The sequence below is a fragment of the Numenius arquata genome, chromosome 7 (genome assembly GCF_964106895.1).
Source record: "Numenius arquata chromosome 7, bNumArq3.hap1.1, whole genome shotgun sequence".
NCBI classification, from domain to species: domain Eukaryota; kingdom Metazoa; phylum Chordata; class Aves; order Charadriiformes; family Scolopacidae; genus Numenius; species Numenius arquata.
In genome coordinates, this window is record NC_133582.1 from 40,797,444 (window position 1) to 40,818,980 (window position 21,537).

The window sequence follows — 21,537 nt, forward strand, 5'->3', positions numbered from 1 at the left end:
TTGTACATTACTTTATAAATTCACTAAGCAGCTCTGTTTTTACTAAGCCTGCTAAGTTTTACTATGCTCTTTAAAAAGAACCCTTAAGCTTTAATATTGACATGAAAAAACTTTCTTCAAATGCAAAGTGCCCCATGTAGACACTGGAGCAAATCAAAGCCAGTTTATATGTCTGTCTTATCCGTGAAACAAATTAACATGCTGGCCTACCCTCTGCAATTCAGGTACTACAGCCTTCAATCTGTGTTTTGCAAAATAATCACTGAATTGACCAAAGCAACTTCGTAAGACTTGCTTCAAGCATTCAACTTACTTATTTCTTTACTAATTCACACCTGGCATCTACAAAAGTTTGCATTTTTTTAAATTTAAAAACAATTTCTTCACTGAGTGAATGGGCTCAAAAGCCAGTCAAAATGCCTACATCCATTTAAACATACTTTGTCAGACCATTAAAAAAACAACCATTTGCAACAGGTCTGGCTTTTACACACGCACATATACAATCACTAAACTCTATAAAGACTTCAGTATAAAGACTGAATTTGATCCCAAATAGTTAACCGAGTTCTTTTAAATCTTGTCCTGTATTATATACCCTCTTATAAACCGTAGAGGTTTTCTTTTCACTTGGGAGCTAGCTTTTAAATACGGAGAATGCTGACTGCTTAGTTAAAGCTCTCGCTAGAGGGACATAAACAGTCAAAGTGTCATAGATGAATGACAGAATGTCACAAGCAGTTTATTTACCTTCAAACACTTTACATAAAAACAAGTACTGCATTTCTCATGTTAGAAGAGATCCATTATTTTTACAGTAAATTAAAGGGACAAGTATCTTGGAAAACTCAAAACTCCATCCTTATCCAAAGTTTTAAAGTCATTTAAGAACCTTTTAATCAAACATCTTTCCTAGATTACCCTAGAGGAAAGGCTGCCTCGCTTTCTTAACAGTGCTTTTGTGTTCAGTGACCCAGGCAGTCACACTAAAGCCATCTGCTACCTCAGCATCACACAGACCCTTTTACTCAAGCCTTGTATCACATTTAAATTATACTCCATGCTTCCCCCTCCTCCCCCCTCCTTCATAGCGGGATTAGGAACTCTTTGGCCTAGCCAAATGCAATCTTTTCAGAGAGGTATCAACACCTAGTGGTTATGTTACACGCTATTGTCCCGGTTTGAAGTGAAACCGAACCAATTTTCTGTTCTGTAACTTTACATCCTAGCTAGGCCTCCTCTAACTCTCTGAAATTAACGGCATATTGTGGAGAAAACTGCTCGTTCTCAGAGTGATAAGACCAATGTTTGTGCTCCATGCCAAGGAATGGTATGCAGGGAGGCCCTTGCTTATACTTATTGCTATAACAACCAAGGTCAGCCAATTTCGTTATTTGCCCCCTTAGAGGGTCGGAAACGGAAAAAACGTAGAGGGGTCACATCGGTGGGGAGGAGCGGACAGGAGAGGTGACCCAAACCTGACCAACTGGGGTATTCCATCCCATCTGCCCCATGCTCAGTATAAAGGCTGAGGGATCAAAGGGTCAGCCCCTTCCTGCGATGGCCGACGTCCAGAGAGGACTCTGTCTGTTCATCTGCCTTTGATCCCGATCTGTGTGTTCCTGACTCCAGAGCTGGAATCCAGTTCCCATTCGTCACTGAGTCTAGTCTGGGACTTCCCCAGTGCCTGCCGGTGACGTGACTGTCATCCTGGGAGCTTGATACGGTTTTGTATATATTGTATCTATTTCATTATTTTCTTCTTTATTTTTATTTTAATATTAATTCTTCATTAAAGTAGTTTAGTTCATTCTAAACTTCTGAATCTCCTTATCTCTTTCTCCTCCTCTCTCCTCTTTTAGGGGGGGGAAGGGGGGGGAAGGGCCATCTGCCGGTCCAGTTTTGGTAAATTCAGCCAAAACTACGACAGATTTATTGGCGCCCAACGTGGGGCACGACGACTGTGGTTTGATAAGATTGCCTGAATAGTTCGAATTCCAGTTTGCTCAGGGAGAACCGATAGCTTTCACCATGTTGTACCTACAGGATATGGTATATGATATTTTTAGAGAGCTTTGTATGAAGTTCATTGACACAGTGGTGTTAAACTGGCCGAATATATTGAAAGGTTTATTTGTTTTTTGTGTTTGGATGCGGTGGGTCAAGCGTGCTGTATTCGTGTGGATGTGCCTCCAGATGTATAATGTGGTCAGTTGGATTGCTATGGTACCTGCATATCTTGGGCATCATGTGATGGATTCTGTTGCTAATCACACTTTCAATTTTCGCTGGGGAAAGTTTACCTTGCCTCTTAGTGATTATCCCAAAGTGATACCAACGGAATTAGGGGATGAAAAACCTGTGGGCTCTTTGGAGAATGATTGTGATTATTGTTACGGTCACTTAATTGTAATAGTGCTGTTGGCTTTACTGAATGTAATGCAGGCAGTATTTGCTATGAAACGTCAGTGCAGAAGTGAGCGTTGTGTGACATGCACTATTGCTGCTCAGACACAAACAGAACCAGCCCCAGCCCCGGCCCCGGCCCAAGCCAAGCCAGCGGCACCGGCCAAGGCCACGCCGACACCGGTGCCAACGGCATCGGCTGCTCCCCCACAGCCACCGGCACAAGCCAAGGCTCCGGCTTCGGCACAAGCCGTGCCCCAGCCCGTCCCGGCCCCGGTCACTCCGCAGCCGGCGGTAAAAGTGACTCCGCCGCCCGCACCCCCCGCATCTCCGTCGCCAGCCCCTCCTACGCCCGCAGCTGCACCGGCCACTCCGGCCCCGACAGCCAGCGCTGTCACTGCTCCAGCTCCCAAACCGAGCACTGCCGCTCCCCCAGCGCCAGCAGAACCGGCACAAGTTGCTCCGGTGACCAGGAAGCAGAAAAAGAGGTTGGCTCCGTCCCCTGCCCCTTACGACAAGGACATGCCCAAGCTAGAGAGCTCGGGAGAGGGTTCCTCTGATGAAGATGCAGGACAGGGTCCGTCTGGTGTAGATAAAGGAAAGCACCCTCTTACAACACAGTCAACAGCCCCTTCTCAGGTAGATAGGGGAGAGGGTCCTTCTCAACCAGCCTCGATACAGGATGATGCCTCAGATGTAGATATAATTATTAACTCTAAAATATAAATCTGTCGTAGTTTTGGCTGAATTTACCAAAACCGGACCGGCAGATGGCCCTTCCCCCCCCTTCCCCCCTCAAAAGAGGAGAGAGGAGGAGAAAGAGATAAGGAGATTCAGAAGTTTAGAATGAACTAAACTACTTTAATGAAGAATTAATATTAAAATAAAAATAAAGAAGAAAATAATGAAATAGATACAATATATACAAAACGGTATCAAGCTCCCAGGATGACAGTCACATCACCGGCAGGCACTGGGGAAGTCCCAGACTAGACTCAGTGACGAATGGGAACTGGATTCCAGCTCTGGAGTCAGGAACACACGGATCGGGATCAAAGGCAGATGAACAGACAGAGTCCTCTCTGGACGTCGGCCATCGCAGGAAGGGGCTGACCCTTTGATCCCTCAGCCTTTATACTGAGCATGGGGCAGATGGGATGGAATACCCCAGTTGGTCAGGTTTGGGTCACCTGTCCTGTCCGCTCCTCCCCACCGATGTGACCCCTCTACGTTTCTTCCGTTTCCGACCCTCTAAGGGGGCAAATAACGAAATTGGCTGACCTTGGTTGTTATAGCAATAAGTATAAGCAAGGGCCTCCCTGCATACCATTCCTTGGCATGGAGCACAAACATTGGTCTTATCACTCTGAGAACGAGCAGTTTTCTCCACAATATGCCGTTAATTTCAGAGAGTTAGAGGAGGCCTAGCTAGGATGTAAAGTTACAGAACAGAAAATTGGTTCGGTTTTACTTCAAACCGGGACAGCTATGAAGGACGTTCTCAGGTATATGCCTCAAAAGAGGGGCTCTTCTGCCTATGAAACCATTAAAGAATATTTTTCAAGCTGAAGATTTGAAGTGTTTCTAGAATCACTTTTTATAAAGCCTCATAATCAACAAGTATTAAGCAGATGAAGGTATCCAAAACCAGAACAATACCTGGCTGACTGCCAGCAGCATGGCAATGTCATTTAGACTAAAAAAAGTCACCACTAGAGCACAAAAGCCAGAAAAGCAGCAGCAATAATCAAGAAGATGCTTAAATGACAGTATAAACACGTAAAGCATAAGACCTTACTCTCAGAGTCCCTAAAGCTGCTGCTGTGACCTTGTTTGACCACTAAGTCATCAATCAAGACAGTCATGTTTTTTCAAAAAGTAACGCAAATCAAAACATCACAAATAGAAAGCCCAACAAAGAAATTTCTAAAAAAAAAAAGAAAAAGAGAGAAAAGAAAAGAACTAAAACCACCCCACTGTTCTCCACAAACCAAAGTTTCTCACCACTAGGATTTGGCCTTCAAAAGGAGCCCATCAGTCTCCTCTCCCCCTCAGGCCAAGGGAGAGTGGAAGCATAGTGTGAGGCTTTGACCTTGGCAGCTGTGAGCCACCAGCGCGCTCTCACCCGCCTTTATGTAACGCTGCCCCTCTCCCCTCTGGAGTTCCTTCAGGCAAATATTGCAAGGTTCTATAAATAGTTCTTTCTTGTGTAAGGCTCGCATTACACTGGGAGCTTTTTACAGCTCCTTCTCCTTTTATTTAATGTAAGTCACCGAATTTGCCCTCCCCTGCCCCCACGAACAAATAAAACGGAAAACAGTTAAAAAATTAGTGCATTGCATTTCCTTTCTGCAATGCATCACGCCACCGGCTGGGAGATCTTAGCCAGAGATGCTGCGCACCCGTCGTGGAAAGGGAAAGCTGTTTGCCCACCACCACCACCAGTCCAGAGCGTATGAGAACCGCGTGTGCAGTCGAAGGAGGAATTACTCGGGTAGCAAAGCAAAGCTCAGAGGTAGAGCAATGCAAACCGTAAACACCTCAGACGTGTACTTTCTCTTCGCACCCATGCACGTGCAAGGCGCTCACTGCAGTAGATCAATACAAGATGGGTCCAAGGGGCACGGTTCAATACTCGCTGAAGAGGAGGAAAGGATCTAATGACTTAACAGAACGACCCAAAAAAACCAGTAAGAAACACCAAATCATCTGGTATTTAGCATGTATGATCTCCTGCCTCATACACAGCCAATACGCAAGCTAAACTACATGAACATAGAATCATAGCATGGTTTGGTTTGGAAGGGACCTTAAAGATCATCCAGTTCCAACCCCCTGTCAGGGGCAGCGACACCTCACACCAGACCAGGTTGCTCAAAGCCCCATCCAGCCTGGCCTTGAACACTTCCAGGGATGGGGCATCCACAGCTTCTCCGGGCAACCTGTTCCAGTGCCTCACCACCCTCACAGGAAAGAATTTATTCCTAATATCTCATCTAAATCTCCCCTCTTTCAGTTTAAAACCATTACTCCTTGCCCCATCACTGCACTCCCTGACAAAGAGTCCCCCTCTCCAGCTCTCCTGTAGGCTCCCTTCAGATACTGGAAGGCTGCTAGAAGGTCTCACATCAGTTTCAGTACATTAGCATATATGCTGCCTACCAGTACATCTCCCTGTACCACTAAAAAAAAGGCATGTATCAAAGATTTGTCAAACAGCTCAGGTATGGGGGAAACTATTACACTGGCAGCAAACCAGGTCCTCAAATAGTACGGATGGGAATAGTGACAACAGAAACCTGAAAAGTGTTACTTGTTTATACACCAAAAGAACATGAAACTCCCCACTTTATTAACTTCACTGTAAGCCTCAAAGACTTTCAAAAGATAAGTATTCAGTACTTTTTTTCCCCTGGTTGAGAAAAGCTGTGGGATGGCCACAATTTCTCTGAAATGCAGCAGAGGAGGTAACACCACTGTGTCTGCTCTTGAGCCCTGAGCTCATTTCCCTTCCACAGAAAGAACCAGCAAGAGCACTTGACCACAAGCAGGACAGAGAAAAGAGGCACAAATGCAACAGACACACATGAAGGAGCTACTAGTAAAGTGAAAAGCAAAACAAAACACTCCAAACAACCTACTACCAAACAGTGCCTGGACCTAGGACGGCACGCAGTACGCAAAGATCTTCAAATTAAAATATTTTACAATTCCAAGCCAAACCTCATACCAGCCAGCCAAGCCATACCTTCTTCCTCAGGACAACATTAAAGAGCAAGGGAAAGCAATGAAACCAGCTGAAAGACCATGATGGAATGGTGGTTTCCACCACCACCACTACTCTTTAAACAAAGATACAATTAACATAACTGCCAACAAATTAGGGCCAAGAGTTTTAGTTAAGTAACCATCAACAAAGAACAGACTGACTCAAAGCAGATATTTATCATGATTTAAGACCTGGGGGGCAGGATTTTAATATTGTTTTGCATTACTATTGTTTTTCTCCTATTACGGGAGGATTTTTTTTTAATTTCTCACCCTCCACAATGACTTTTAAGAGTCTGCATAGAGTTGGTATAATTTAAAATTTTAAAAAATGCTGTTTTATGGGATTGGAAAAGTGTCATAATTTCAAATTTTAATAGCTTTCCTTCTGAAAGGATTTACACAAAATATCACAGAACAGAACTAAGACTGCTGCTTTTCTTTACTATTTCATATTGCACAGAGACTGTGAGAGCAGGGCTGAGAGGACCAGCTGATAGAAAAAAGGAACAAAATTCCTTGCAAACTGCCCTAAAAAAAAAAAACCCACACCATACCTGCTGTGTCCTGATCCACTTAATTTCAGACTGAGTTTATTGCTTTGGACCAAGTTGAATAATCATATAAAAAGATGATAGATAAAAAAAAAAAAAAAAGAAGAAAAAAACCCAAACAAATCAAAATCAATCTGTGGAGTAAGAACATCCCATTATTTTTTTCAGAGAGTAAGAACCTAAAGTTTCCTACTGCTGGTAGGAGCAATTTTAAAGAAATCAGGAAGTTTACCTCCAAGAACAGTCAGACCACCGATTCCTGCTCCGAGTAAGAAACTCAGATTTGCTTTGGCTCACTAGCATCACTGGCCCTCGCTGCCTGGCAGCAAACCTCACCAGCAGCTCCAGCAACTGGCACAATCCAGTGAGAACCTCCTTCACTCTCCAAGGTTGTCTTACAACCCTAAACATGCACAGAGTTCCTCAGAACCTATCCCACAATTTCTTAATGGGCTGTTAATATCCCTGCCCCCTCGCATCCATTTTCTTTTGTTGTCTTGAAGTAGTTATACATGGGAAAAATGCTTTCAACCATACACTATTATGTTTGAGAAGACATGAGTGAACCGAACCCAGCTCTGTCACAAGCTCTATAATTACAGCCCCTCTCTAAAGCTTTGGGCAGGGGGGAATACAGATCACAGCCATTTTCAGCCAAGAGAAAGCCAGACCTCCAACACTTGTGGATACTCGGGCCTTACAAGTCACTTTAGGTAGCAGCGTTGAGCGACATAATCATAGAATCATAGAATTGTCCAGGTTGGAAGGGACATTTAAGATCATCTAGTCCAACCATCAACCTAACTCTGATAAAAACCATCACTAAACCATGTCTCTAAGCACTATGTCAACCCGTCCCTTAAATACCTCCAGGGATGGTGCCTCAAACACTTCCCTGGGCAGCCCATTCCAATGTGCAATAACCCTTTCAGTATAAAAAATTTTCCTAATATCCAATCTGAACCTCCCCTGGCATGACTTGAGACCATTTCCTCTTGTCCTATGGCCTGGGACTTGGGAGAAGAGACCGACCCCCCCCCGGCTACACCCTCCTTTCAGGGAGTTGTAGAGAGCGAGAAGGTTTCCCCTCAGCCTCCTTGTCTCCAGGCTGAACACCCCCAGCTCCCTCAGCCTCTTCTCATAAGACTTGTTCTCCAGACCCCTCACCAGCTCCGTTGCCCTTCTCTGGACCCGCTCCAGCACCTCAGTGTCTTTTTTGTGGGGAGGGGCCCAAAACTGGACACAGCCCTCGAGGTGGGGTCTCACCAGTGCCCAGTACAGGGGAACCATCACCTCCCAAGTCCTACAAGACAATGGATTCCTAAACATCCAGCAATTCTGGGCCTTATACCAAAGCCTTGGTCACATGAACTTCCCAGCAACTGAGACACGAGCTGCTGACTAACAAGGGTTCGGCATCTCAACACATACCATTCCAGCCCAACGCTGCTTCCCTTCAGCTTCCATAGAAGCTAATGGCTACAACAAAAGAGAGAAATCTCACAGCCCTTCTCAAAATGCTACAATGTAGTTTAAAAAAAAAAAAACCAGCACAATTATTCTGTCAGGTCGTTTTTCTGCTTATGAAGTTTGTGTGTACACATCAAGAATGAAATAGGAAAATAAGAATTTGCTGTTTAAAGGTTACTCTGTATATTACCATATACACTCGTCTGTGTTCTTGGGAACCTAGAAATGTTTATCTTAACAACAGGCTGTGGAATTCTAGGAAACTGAGCCAAATACCCATGGCTTAGTGCCATTAAAGTCAAAGTCACACTAGCAAAGATTTTGGAACAGAGTTTTCAGAAAATTCCAGGGGCATTAACATGAAGATGGCGAGAGCAACTCTGTGATAGAGTCTTTAAACAAAAAAACCAAACAAAACAAAAAGTCTCCTTACAAGGAAGAACTACATAAGAGCACGAGCTAAGGGGTAAAAAAAATAAATTAAATGCAATACACGCTATGCTTTTGCTTCATTTACAGACTAAGCTATCTTACTTAATTACGCAATGAAATTGAAATCCAGCATTGTAACTCTCCCCAAAGGACCACAAAAATAAAATTCTGAAGTCACTCAATACAGATGGAGCAAATGGTTCCAAACAATTTGGAAACTGATTTTGGAAAATAATTGCAATAACACTTAAACATGATGCTTCTTGAAGGTGTCCCTCAAATAAATCCCTGTATGCATGTACATATTCTCCAAAATGCAGAACAGATAGTACTGGACATTGAACCTCACTCACCAAGAGTCACGGCACGGGCAGTAAGAAAGCACCTGATTAAACTTCCCCCAGCCAGCTCTTGCTCTATTGTAAGTCTCTGTTGATGGAGACCTAAAACTACTGTAAGCAGACTAGGCAAGCCGACCTGCTTACCAATCAGTCTATTCAGTTTCCCACTTACCAGCATGCCTTATGACTTATTCATATCTTAGCACCCAGTCGGAAAGCATTCCGAGTATACCAACAGCCTCAGGCAAGCAACAGAGCCAGCTCTCAGTGAGGGGAAACAGTTCTTCAACGAACTTTATTCCTGCATGTCAAGGATTTTTTTCCTGTGTGTACTCTACAGCTTAATTGGTAGACTGAAATTTCTCTGAAAACTTTCTCTGAAAGTGAAATTTTTCTCTACAGTATCAAAAGCAAGCCTTGCTCGAGCAGTAAGAGGAACTGCACAAATTCAGTAAAATATTAGATACACATGGTAAAGGTAGAAGTACACAGATCAACATGTAGGTTTACAAGGTTGGAAAACACAGCATTTGAAGCACTTCAAATAGAAAAAAAAAATTAAAATATCACTAATGTTCCCCACCCCTGATTTAAAAGAAAGCATCTCTCTTCTTCCTTCAAACTGTTTTCTCATGATCTAAATTTGGCAGGGCAAAGGTCCTATCAGCCTCAGAACCACAATTAGGATTCTTTTTCCCCAACTCATGCACACTCTATCACAAGCAAAGTTATCACTCCCCGTACTCAGTTTCCTTAAAATAATGATAACATTTACTCAGATTTAAGACTGGAACATCTTCTAGACTTTCAGTACCCACAGATACATTAGAAGGTAATCAACTTTTACACTACAGAAAAGCATCACTAAAGCCAAAGTAATTGACTATTTGAAGACTTTCACAGGTTTTCCTTGTGCATGAAGAAGCAAACTTCTGTCAAGGGAACTGTGGAAGATTTGGATTTCTAAATCAACAAGCAAAATGGAAAGCAAGGCCTACAAGCGCAATCCTGAATATAAACACAGGATTTCCTGAAAGGAACAGACCTCTTTACCTACTCTGTAAAATCCCTGCGTAGATTGCTCATTTCATATCCAAACTTTTATTTGAGCCAAAAAAGGTAAAAAGAAGCCAAAATTTGACAGCTGAAGCCATTAACATTAAAAAGTGCTTTGAGACCGCTCACCCTCAATTTCATTATTTAGCCTTCATTAATTTTAGGTTCTCTGTCCAATATATTCTACCATCAGACCTTAAAGCTTTATCACATCTCTTTTACTGTCAAGAGAGAATATAAAACTCTTTCTCTTAAAGAAGGTCTGGAGATCACTTCCTTGCAACTCCGAGTGGCAGACAGGGAAAAATGAACTTGCCTGGAAAGCGCTGCACGTCACATCATTAAAAGAGAAAATTTTTAGAAAAATACTTCTATATTCTACATAGGCACTGGCTTCCCCGAAACGAAGTCAACCTATTTAACTCCCTCTATGGTTCACGTAGAAAAGCTTTTGATGTAAATTTAGTTATGCTTTAAGCACAATCAAGGTGACGTATTATAGCATATCTCACTGAAGGTTTAGGGTCCAACAGAATTTTCTGGAAGAAATGTTGAAATAACATTGGAAAGCATGTCCAATAGCAGCAGACATCTCCAGACCATCACTTGCCCCTTACAAATAACAATTTTGGCTTTGTTTAACAAATTCTTGGTAATCCTTTTGGTCGGAAGAACATAGCAACGCAAACAGTTTGTGCAACAGTTCAAGCAAAAGACAAGACTGTATCCCAAAGAGAAAATGGCAATGCTTCCCCTACAAGGATTCCTACCAGGATTCAGGGAATTAAACATGGCAGTCATTCCTCCTGCAGAGACCTGGGTACACTAGACCACCCTCACCTCCCTTGCTGTTCTGGATCACAACTCAGTTTTCAGAAACATACTGTTTATTCATCTGTACCAACTGCAGGGTTCAGCAAAGACACGACCCCAATTTCTACTAAGAAACATTTTCGCTTCTCCTCAGTAAGATATTCTGCCACCACTTTGAAATTGTCACTTCAAAATGTCCCATTCTTCTGTGTGCTCTTATGTCTCTGTAAGATCCCATGGCCCACTGCAGTGAAGCTCAGTTTGCACACACCTGTCCCTCACCATGGAAACAGAAAAGAAATAAAAACAGTGTGCACATACCTCATTTATATTATTAAATAAAAAAAACAATCATCAAAATACCCTACTGACATTCATCGTTAGGCTGGAATCTCCATGGCAGAAACAGGAAGCAGAGTTTCCCATGACTCAGGCCTAGCAATTGTAAACTACCATCATCATCATCACCACCACCAGCAACTGACACGTCAAGGCCAAAATAAGCAACCATCCTATAGTTTAAAAAGGCAGCCAGCGTTTAAGTAGCAGTAAGTCTATCACAGCCCCTCTGGGGTGAATGTCTTGCTAAGTGACAAGCTGCACCAGAACCTTCCTAGAGCTCTTCACAGATCCACAGGTTTTCATTGTAGTTCTGCAGTCCCACCACTCGTGCCCTTGCTCCAAAGCTGCTGTTCAGTCCAGACTCCACAGCCACCAAAATCCATACCAGTTGCCTCCACAGCCCAAGAGACCTCTGTGCAATTTGAGCGAGGCGTGCTGCCAATTTCTCAGGGGGACGAGCCCGGGCCAAAATGCCCTCTTCCTCGCTCTACCTACACTGACTGCAGCAGAAACACCACGGTTTATTAATAAGCAGGAGGAAAAGGTCAGCGACTTGACTTGGATCCACAACTTTCTAGGCTAAGATCAGTTGCACAGTACGCCAGAAGGGCCAGGTAAGAGACAGGTTTTCCCAGAACATACCATGAAATTGCATAGAAACGACACAGCGTACGCCTATATGGTCTCCCACGGAATCCTGCTGCCGAGGAGTGCTCCTACAGCCACGTCGACAGGGCTCAGAACAGTGTTTTACAACTCCCAGTGATTTCAGATAATCCATGCTAAATTTACCATTAAGCAGGGAAAAAAGCAATGTAAAAAAAGTCCAGCAACAGATCCCTTAACAACTGGCAACTACGTTTTGGGGGGATTTTTGCAAGTTTTCTCCTTTGAACTTTTGCACAACAGTATCATTTCATAGGTTTCTACTCTTCCTCAATCTTTACATTGTGTTCAGACCTGAAGACACTGAACAGAGCTGTTCATTAGCCTTTCAAAGGCCTCTTATTTACAGATACCAATTTACAGTGCAATTAAGAAACCACAGAAAGCCCAAACATATAGTTCGCACAAAGAAGAGTATTTTCTTGCTAGTAGAGTGCATATAGGATTTACTGGCATGGCGTTTTAGCTGCAGGTTTCTGAATTCAGACAGATTTTGCCTCTTTCCCCTTGCACAAGTTCATTCTTAGCTAATAAGCTTGTTTTTGCAGTCATGCATCCCAGTTATGTCACTGAAGATATATGGATCTGTTCAGTTCTTGGATTTTTTTTTTATTTTTTTTAACACAATTCTAGTTAAAATAATGTATATGCACATTAGTGCACAATAGTAGAGTATACCTCGAACAAATGAAGGCAGGAAGAGAATTTGAGCATGCTCTATCTTTGCTCCAAATCTACCTGCAGATATTACAGCTGCACAGGTCATTCACGGTGCAAAAAGGCAACTAGAGGGACACCGGTCACCTCATTCTCTGTTCCTCAGTGCAGCCACCAGGCTCAGTGTGACTCAAGTATGCCATCAAGTCTTTAAAACCAAACATTTAATAGTTGGCTACCGTAATACAGTTTGCACTCATTTTCAGCTCCTCTTGCTGCAAAACAAGGGCTGTCACCATCGCCACCAGGTTTTAACCATTATGGTCTGTGTTCTTCAGACAAATTACAAACAGCTGTAAAAGTAAAACTGAACATCAGCTTAGCAAAGTGCATATTACCCAGAGTACATCATGTTCTACACAACGATGGGCAGAAAATACATGACCCAAGAGCTATATGCAGAATTTTCCTACAAACATCCTACATAAGCAAAGTTGCACGACCAGATTAAGCCCAAAAAAATCCTCAGGACTGCACATGTAGCACAAAAGTCAGCCACCATACAATAGCATCAGCCAACACCCACCAGTCAAAATGAAGAAAGATAACATTCAGCATGAACCCATTCTGACTGGCCAAAGGACAGAAAGTCAAATGTTTTGAAAGTTACTTTCAACTGAGAGAAAACGAAAAAAAAAAAAAAAAAAAGTTTTTCCATGTCAGGTAGATGACACTACTCCAGTATGAAGAGATAATATGATGGAACATACAAATCCTAACAACAAGTAGTAAGAAGAGAGATGGTTGAACTTTCACATCAGCACTCCTGCAAACCTTCTGCTGCATGGAATGTTATTTTATGAAACACTAAAGCAATTGACACGGTCTACCTCACTTTATCTTTTGGTGTCCCCACAGCAATGAAGTACACCCAGCAGAAACATTTCAGTGATGTGGCAGCGTTCCCAGGTATGTCATTTAGAGAAGTCTCAAACAGCTTGGAATTCCATTTTAAGTTCTCTACCTGCAAGTTTTACTTAGAAAGATAAGCATGAAAGTGAAGAAAAGCGCATTCACTCAGCCACGGACATGGAGATTGAAATGCAGGGGATGACCTTTGACTTTAGCACTAAAACAAAACACACATTAAAAATAAAGAAAAAAGTTGGAAGGAAGGAGGGAGAAAGCACTGCAGTGAATTTAGGGGAGTCTCATTAGCTATTTGGCCACGAGGAAAACCCAGTAGCTTTCCTGCCCTGCGTTCATCATGTAGCACATAATCATGTTAAATGGTGGCCCCTCTTGTGCTTTGTGCTATTTTTCTGCCTCCGCTGTCTTTTTGTACAATCCCTCTGCGATTAAAATAGAACAAATTGAAGCTCACCTGAGTTTTCTTTTAAATATCAAATTTTAAATATTAAAAAGCGGCCGGTAGCTGAGTATCACGGTCGAAGTTCCACGATTTATAACAATTTTCTTTTTTCAGTGGTACTGTCGTCTGCATCTCCCTTCCCTGGTTACTGTGCAATCAGGAAAAGGACTTGCATGTAAGTAAACGCAGCGTACAACTTCACGTAACTCCCACTCCATCCAAACCGTCCCAGGTCAGAGCCTCTCCGCTAAGGCACAGTGAAGAGCGGCACCAATACAGGTTAGGTGTGGACCTGCTGAAGACAAGTTCCGAAGAGAAAGATCTGGGGGTCCTGGTAGACAGCAAAATGACAATGAGCAAGCAGTGTGCTCTTGTGGCCAGGAAGGCCAACGGGATCCTGGGCTGCATAGGGAAGAGTGTGGCCAGTAGGTTGAGGGAGGTCATTCTCCCCCTCTACTCCGCACTGGTGAGGCCACAACTGGAATACTGCATCCAGTTCTGGGCTCCCCAGTTCAAGAGGGATAGGGAACTACTGGAAAGAGTCCAGCGTAGGGCAACGAAGATGATTCAAGGATTGGAGCATCTCCCTTATGAAGAAAGGCTGAGAGAGCTGGGACTCTTTAGTCTGGAGAAGAGAAGGCTGAGGGGAGACCTTATCAATGCTTATAAGTATCTAAAGGGTGGGGTGAAGGAGGATGGAGCTGGACTCTTTTCAGCGGTTTCTAGCGATAGGACGAGGGGCAACGGGCACAAGCTGGAACATAGGAGGTTCCACTCAAATATGAGAAAAAACTTCTTCACGGTGAGGGTGACAGAGCCCTGGAACAGGCTGCCCAGGGAGGTTGTGGAGTCCCCTTCTTTGGAGATTTTCAAGATCCGCCTGGATGCAGCCCTGACATGCTCTGGGCAACCCTGCATCAGCAGGGGAGTTGGACTAGATGATCTCTATGGTCCCTTCCAACTCTAAATTAAATTCAGTGAAATTCAGTGAAAATTCTCATATTCGCTCCAGTTAAAAGGTGTGAGCTTGCTGAGAGCCAGGCAGCCTTCAAACGTCACAGTGAAAAAGGAAGTTTGCCCTCCTGCAATTCTACCGATTTTCCCTCAATAACACAGAGATTATTCCTTAACAAACCTGCAAAACCTGCCTTTTCTTCACAAGTTACCAGAAAATAACAACATAGCAAAAAAATAGACAAGGCAGTTGGGAGTGAAAGGTACGTTTTCTCCCCCCTTCCCATTCCAAACCATTAGCTGCTCCCTTTCACAGCTCTCCGCCAGGACTCTGTCCCTCAGTGACTCTCCGTCTAACCAGACTGCTAAAAATAGCTTCTCAACTACAAGACATGTACATTATCAGCAGAAAACATTTCTGCAGTCCTAGTAGCAGCCCCACGGCTCAGTCTGGTGACAGGAGAGACTAGAGAGGCACACTAAGGAATGGTTTGTCGAGTTAGGGAAGCCTTTACTGCACGCCCATCGCAGACAGAACATATATTTTTTTTCCCCAGGCAATAGGTATTTTACAGGCAGTCTCAAAAAAATGTATTAAAAATGCCCTTTTTTGCATTATAAACAACACTGTAAAATCTGAATCTGTTAGAAACACATTGATAATCTGAAGTACACTTAAGTAGACATTAGTTCACAATTCAGCAGTCTTCCATGGTTGTTTCTTTATAAGCAACATGTAATGAAGTATGTGACACTTTGCAGGAAAGTGCAAAGCTAAGTTATTTCTCTCACTATAAAACAGTAATAAAACAGTGGGATTAAAAGCCTTGCCCGGGTCAGTTTTGTATGGATACCTGTGTTTTGAGTTCTGTAGCTTCGCTGCATGCTATGATCGCTACAGGAAAAAGGCACGAGTGACATGCACTCCAGTCCCCAAAGTTTGGAGCCACAGAATTAAAGGCCGGTTAGAGTCTCAAAAAGGCACGTGAGGCATGTTTCCATCAAACCTTGAGAAGGGAGAAAAAAATCCGATAGCACTTCATGAAATGAAAGAGTGCTTTAACACTAAAAATACCCACTTGCTTGTTCCTTTCTATCTCTAGAACTGAGTTCTGTAGTTTAACAGCAAGAATTTAATGGAACAAGGGATTGGTCTGATGTTCAAAAAAGTTGTAAATAAAAATATTTGGTTTGCATTTTGAGTAGTCATAACAAAACCTACTTCTAATACAAACGAATCACAGAGATTGAGGCTGTCCTTCACATATAAGTGCACTCAAAAACTTGAGACGGTCATTTCTTGTCAGTAGCAAAACAATGCAATGCTGTTCAATAAAGACAAAATGTAAATATTTCCCTCTTTCTCCCTTCAAAAAGTTAGTTGTAGACTAACCAATAGATTCTAATTATTGTTAAATTATGGTAAACTTAAATGTAACAGAGACATAACCAGAAGTAGGTCATCTTCAGATGTTGCATTAAATGGCATTCTGCATGGTATAATATGCTCAAGTGCCATCCAAAATTTTCAAGACATCTTAAAATAAATCATTTTGACTCATGGCATCTGTATTTGAGATTTTTTTTTTTTTTAACCAAAAAGGAACTTGCCATCTCTCAGAAAGGTGAAGAAAAAGTTACCAAGACTTTGAAACTTCAAGCACAAAACTGTCCTCCCTGTATCGCCCATAAACTTCTGCAGCTTCCCCCACTCTGCTACCAGAGGACAGTTCTGTGACTTACTCAGAATGGATGGACCAACAGAGCTCTTGTGTCATTACAGCAAATGCTTTGCAACCCTCCACAAAGAGCCTTGGTCTGACTCTTCTTCTAAATGGTTCATAGAAGTTAGCTGCGTTCACAGAGAATTTAAGTAGTGAAATATTCACCATCAACTTAAGTTTTTAAACATGAAGGAGTCCTACTTACTCCGTCACTTTTTTGTAAGGATGTTGAGGTATTTTAATTCTTCTCATGGAAGACTACAGTAGCTTTCATAACAATACCTGAATCTCCAGTTATAAAGTTATAGATCCATAAGTACACTTACATGTCATAAACTGTGATTGCATTAAGGGCTGCAATTTTAAGAAGTCTGGGAGTGATATCAACACCACCTACTCCAGACTTTGAACACACACTTCGGAGGCATTTTTTCTTGTACAGTTAAAATCCCCAGCTGCTTCCAGACCAACAGCATGATTTTACCCCAAATAAATTCCTGTGCAAAGCTGAAGTGACACTTGAAAGCATCAGATTTTTTTTTTTTTTAAGTAAAGATTTAGAGTGTGGGTTTTTTTCCTAAGCCTAATGTAGATTTTAGCAAAGCAGAACTTTCCATGGCTACTGTAAACATACAGGGAACCCATTCGTCCATTTGTTTTTCCCATGACACTTTCATCAGAGGGCAAGTCACATCAGCTACACTATGACCCTCCTGCTGATGTTATGTTAATGACCACGCCAGAAGCAAGAAGTTTTCTGAACTGAGTTAAAAATTACTGTGCCATTGATGTTACAGCTATAATTTGAAGTTACAGGATTGGGAAACATACAAGTAAACTAGTGCTTATGCATAATTTACAAAAAATAAAAAAGGAAAATGAGTAGAAATCCCAGTGAACTTGCAGCTTTCTTTAAGGGGCAGAGAAGAGCAAAGAATTTGTCTGATGTAAAGACTGCCATTTCAAGATAAACAAACTCAAGTTTGTTTTGTTTGGTTTTGTTTTACATTGGAAGGAGGGCACTGAGAAGGGGGTGCATGTGAATTAACTTACCTGCTTTCCTCTCCACTTCAAGAGACAAGCATTTTCCCTAGGACATTCATTGTCTCTCTCATCACTTCAAGAACTTTACTTACAGGAAGAAAAGGAAAAGCCATGTTTAAAAGTCACCAACCCTTCTCAGCAAGGGGAAGGATATCCTGACCAGAGCCACTACTTGTTTCACCTTCTCAATCAGAGTTACCAGGAGCAGCATCAAACAAGTTTACTGAAGGCTCCACTGAAAACTGGCTAAACCAGAACAAACGTCAGTATTGGAAAGCTGATTTTCCTTCAGTCTCCCTGGTACAGGTAGGTGTAGTTGTGCAGGAACAGTTGCAAGAGTACTGCATTTCCTGAGAATGAAGAGTAGGGTTAAGGGAGGCAAACAAACAATCCAGCCAGACACAAATAAAAATAAGCTCAAGGTCTCTTATATCAATACATGTCTAAATTAGAGTTTCCACATGATATCTGAGCTATCTATATTAAGCCTCTCGGGCCAGTCTTCCACTAAATTAAGCTCGAGTGCCTTGAAGTTCACATGATTTTTCAGAGCCTAGCTAGGCAGCTATTCTTTCTGCATCTCCTCTATTAAAAGTTTCTGTCAGCTACACTTTAACTTCAGTTCCAGCTTTCTAATGAAACCTTATATGTATGAATCCAAACGACATCAGGAAGCACAACTCATCTTTTACAGTAAAAGGATTTCAGAATGAGGTGGGATCAAAGGGAACAGTATCACAGTTGACGAGGAAATAGTTTCAGTATTTAAAAATCTAACAACTTTGAAACCGTAAGGTGAAATACACTCGATATGGCTTCTAATCCTGTTTTTCCCAGTAATTCCTGTACAGCTCCATGACGACTTAGCCACCATTTGAAGGCAAGCTGCACTGCTCTAAAAGGCTGCATATCCACCCCAGTCTTTAATTTCATATTTGAAGTGAGTTGATTCAGAATAATCCCAACCAAAATCCTAATCTGGAAGGCTGGTAAACATATTATAAATTAGTCCCAATACTTACAGTTCTGTTTAAAGACTTAATTAAGTTATTCTGTTTTCTGGCCAGTCTGCAAATTTTAGTACAGGTCTGCATTTTGCTTTTATCCAAGCTGCCTTCACACATTTAGACCCAGACTGCTCACTGAACAAGACCTACTACAGAGTATTTTCTCACAGTAACTTCCACATAAACTTCCTCCACCTCCAACTTTTCTTTTTAGTATCTGTGTTAACGCCATGTTTTGGGACACCGTTCACCAGAAAGAACCAAAACTGATTTCCATTGTAGTCCGTGCCATAGCAGTACATACATTAAACAGCAACACCTGGGATACACAAGGAGGAGGGATGGGGACGAACTGAGAAGAAATAAAAGCCTGTCGAAAATACTTCCGATTTTAACGTGTTCCTCCAAAAATACTTTCTCCACAAGAACTGAAAATTCCCTAACACCTGTGCAAGGCAGGTGTTCCTCTGCATTTTAGAGATAAAAAAGGAAAGCGGGGATAAATTCTGAGCCATTCTGTGACGAATACAAGTACCTCACTGGAAGCAGACTTAACAGAAAGAAACAAGAAATGCGGGTAAGCAAGCAGGGAGAATACAGACTTTTTATACTCGCTGTACTTTTATGATCTTTATCAGGGGGAAAACAGAAATTTACAAGAAGAAAAAGTGAGCCATATGAAAATGAACAAGAAAAATCCATCAGATGTATTTCACTCAAGAACACTTTAGATTTTTCAGTCTAATCCCTACAGACAAGGGCTCCTACTAGAATTTAAGTGCCCTTCTGTTGCAATGTAACCCTACCTGAACTAGCGGGGCCAGAAGAGGAGAGCAAAAAGAGCTAACAAGAAGGGTATTCTTTCTGCCTGATATGAACTGCATCTCTGTCCAGCTACAATTACGCTCCCATAATTTGCAAAGTCAGGTTACAGATGCTAACAACTCCACCAAAACGTCTCATTTCCTTCCCTTTGCGTTCCGACAACAGTCTAAAACCAGCTCCAGCACTGAGATCTTTGAGTGCGTTAAGGATTGTAGGCATTGCAGGTAGCGCCAGTCCAAAGCTGTTTCATAAAGTTTGAAAATGTAAAGCTTTTGATGAAGAAATGTCAGCTTCCTTCAAGTCAGTCAATCACAGAACAAGGAGCAGTTATCGTGGGCATTGTTCCAAAGCTAAAAAGCTCCCAACCATAAAAAGGCCCTTTAAACTATTTTGGCTCTGAGATGAAATGGGTTTTGTAACAAAAAGCATGTGAAAAATAGAGTTAAACTTGATTTCTTGTTTTAATTTATTAGAAGCAGTTGCAATTTTTATTATTATTCTTTTAAAAAAAATTCTATGAAGAAAATAGTTCATACTGCCCAAAATCTATGCATTAATTCTTAACCATTTTGCTTTTTTTCTGTTTTAAAGTTCTGGTTTCAAATTCAAGCACATAAGGAAAGCAAACTCAAACCATATCCAGAAAATGGGCTTAATAAAATGACGACATCGCCAGCACAAGTTATCTTGTGTTTCAAAGGAAACACTCATGTCTAAGCTCCTTATATTGCAGAAATTTCCATTTAACAACAGAATGAAGTCCAGGATACCGGTTAGACAAGCATCACTAATAGCATACTACAGTAAATAGGCTTAAAATTACCAAAGTATTTATCAGCATATATGAAGATTAATACACACAGCATATAAATGTTAACACATTTCCTGCCTCTGACGCTCCAGGATCACCAATAGAAATCAGTGACAAATGAATTGTTCTGTGAATACAGGACAACACACGCATCCCAAAGAACTGCAATTTCTTTGCAGTCAAAAACCTGCAAACCTGTGCGAGTAATTCAGCTTGCACTGATTTGCCTGATCCCACCACACCACTTGTTTAATAATTATATCATGACTTAGGACACCCCATGCCCAAAGCAGTTTCATCTGTAACCTTAATAATATTAGCTCTCAGATTCCTTCTGGTTTATTCTCCAAAAAAAAAAAAAAAAAAAAACCACACACCCTTATGGTGGCAGCATTTTAAATAGCATGGCAGTTTACTAGGACTAACTCCAGACCTTGAGCTAGTGAGGGAGAAAGTAGCCACAGCAAACAGGGATCTTTGACCCGTTCAAGCACAGCACCCCGTCGATGCCCTACTTTTGCACATCAAAGAATAAGTCTTTCCCCCAGCCCCACCAGAACAAAATCTGCATCTGACAACACACCAGCAGCTCAGCGTTATTTGAGAAAAGAGGCCAGGCAGCATTATGCAGTGCAATAGTTGAAAAACAGCATTCAACTAAACTGCAGAGTAAGGGAATCCGAAAAGTCCTAAAGCAGCATTTGCCATGTTCCCTTTGCCTGAATTAATTTAAAACACGGCTAGCAATGCCTCTGTACACACACTACATACATACTACGTTCACAGCTAAGCTCCAGGAGAGACAAACAGTATCAGGGGATTACAGCTCCGTAGCAGCCATTGCTGTACCTGGTTTTCAACTCTTTTTGCTCTTCATCATCTGCACGGCATTCTTCCTTTCTTGAGCCTCCTTTTCCCCTCCAGAATTTCACCATTTGGCTAGCAGGCTTAATTTTAAGTGTCGCTTCTATTTGCGTTTCCCCCACATGAACAGTTCTTGATGCTGTAAGGTCATTTGAATGCAATTGTGACTTTGGCTCAGGCACAAGTTTCCTCGCCCTCTCTTGGCAGAGCAGTTACACAAACTACCGGAGTCAAAGAGAAAGGGTTGGACAACTACTCTCTTCAGTCTGCTGCATTAAAACCTTGATCTTTCGAATGCTTTTTACAATATCTACATTCTTAACCATGTCCAAAACTTTTAGTTTGAGCACAGAGCAGTACAGACAACTGTATGCAAACATCCTCTGGACAGAATAGATGTTCGCAGATCTTTCCCTTTCAAACATCACATA

At 42.0% G+C, this 21,537-nt stretch overlaps 1 protein-coding gene across 3 annotated transcripts in view; it reads right to left on the reverse strand.

Annotated features, from left to right (window-relative positions):
• TRAK1 (trafficking kinesin protein 1) overlaps positions 1 to 21,199 on the reverse strand; it is a 117,741-nt gene extending 96,542 nt beyond the window's left edge. For all 3 annotated transcript variants that reach the window (XM_074150543.1, XM_074150542.1, XM_074150546.1), the window contains exon 1: positions 21,092 to 21,199. In XM_074150543.1, coding sequence (XP_074006644.1) covers positions 21,092 to 21,177 — 86 coding nt within the window. In that variant the 5' untranslated portion in view covers positions 21,178 to 21,199. The remainder of the gene's footprint in view (positions 1 to 21,091) is intronic.
• Between the last annotated feature and the right edge of the window lie 338 nt (positions 21,200 to 21,537).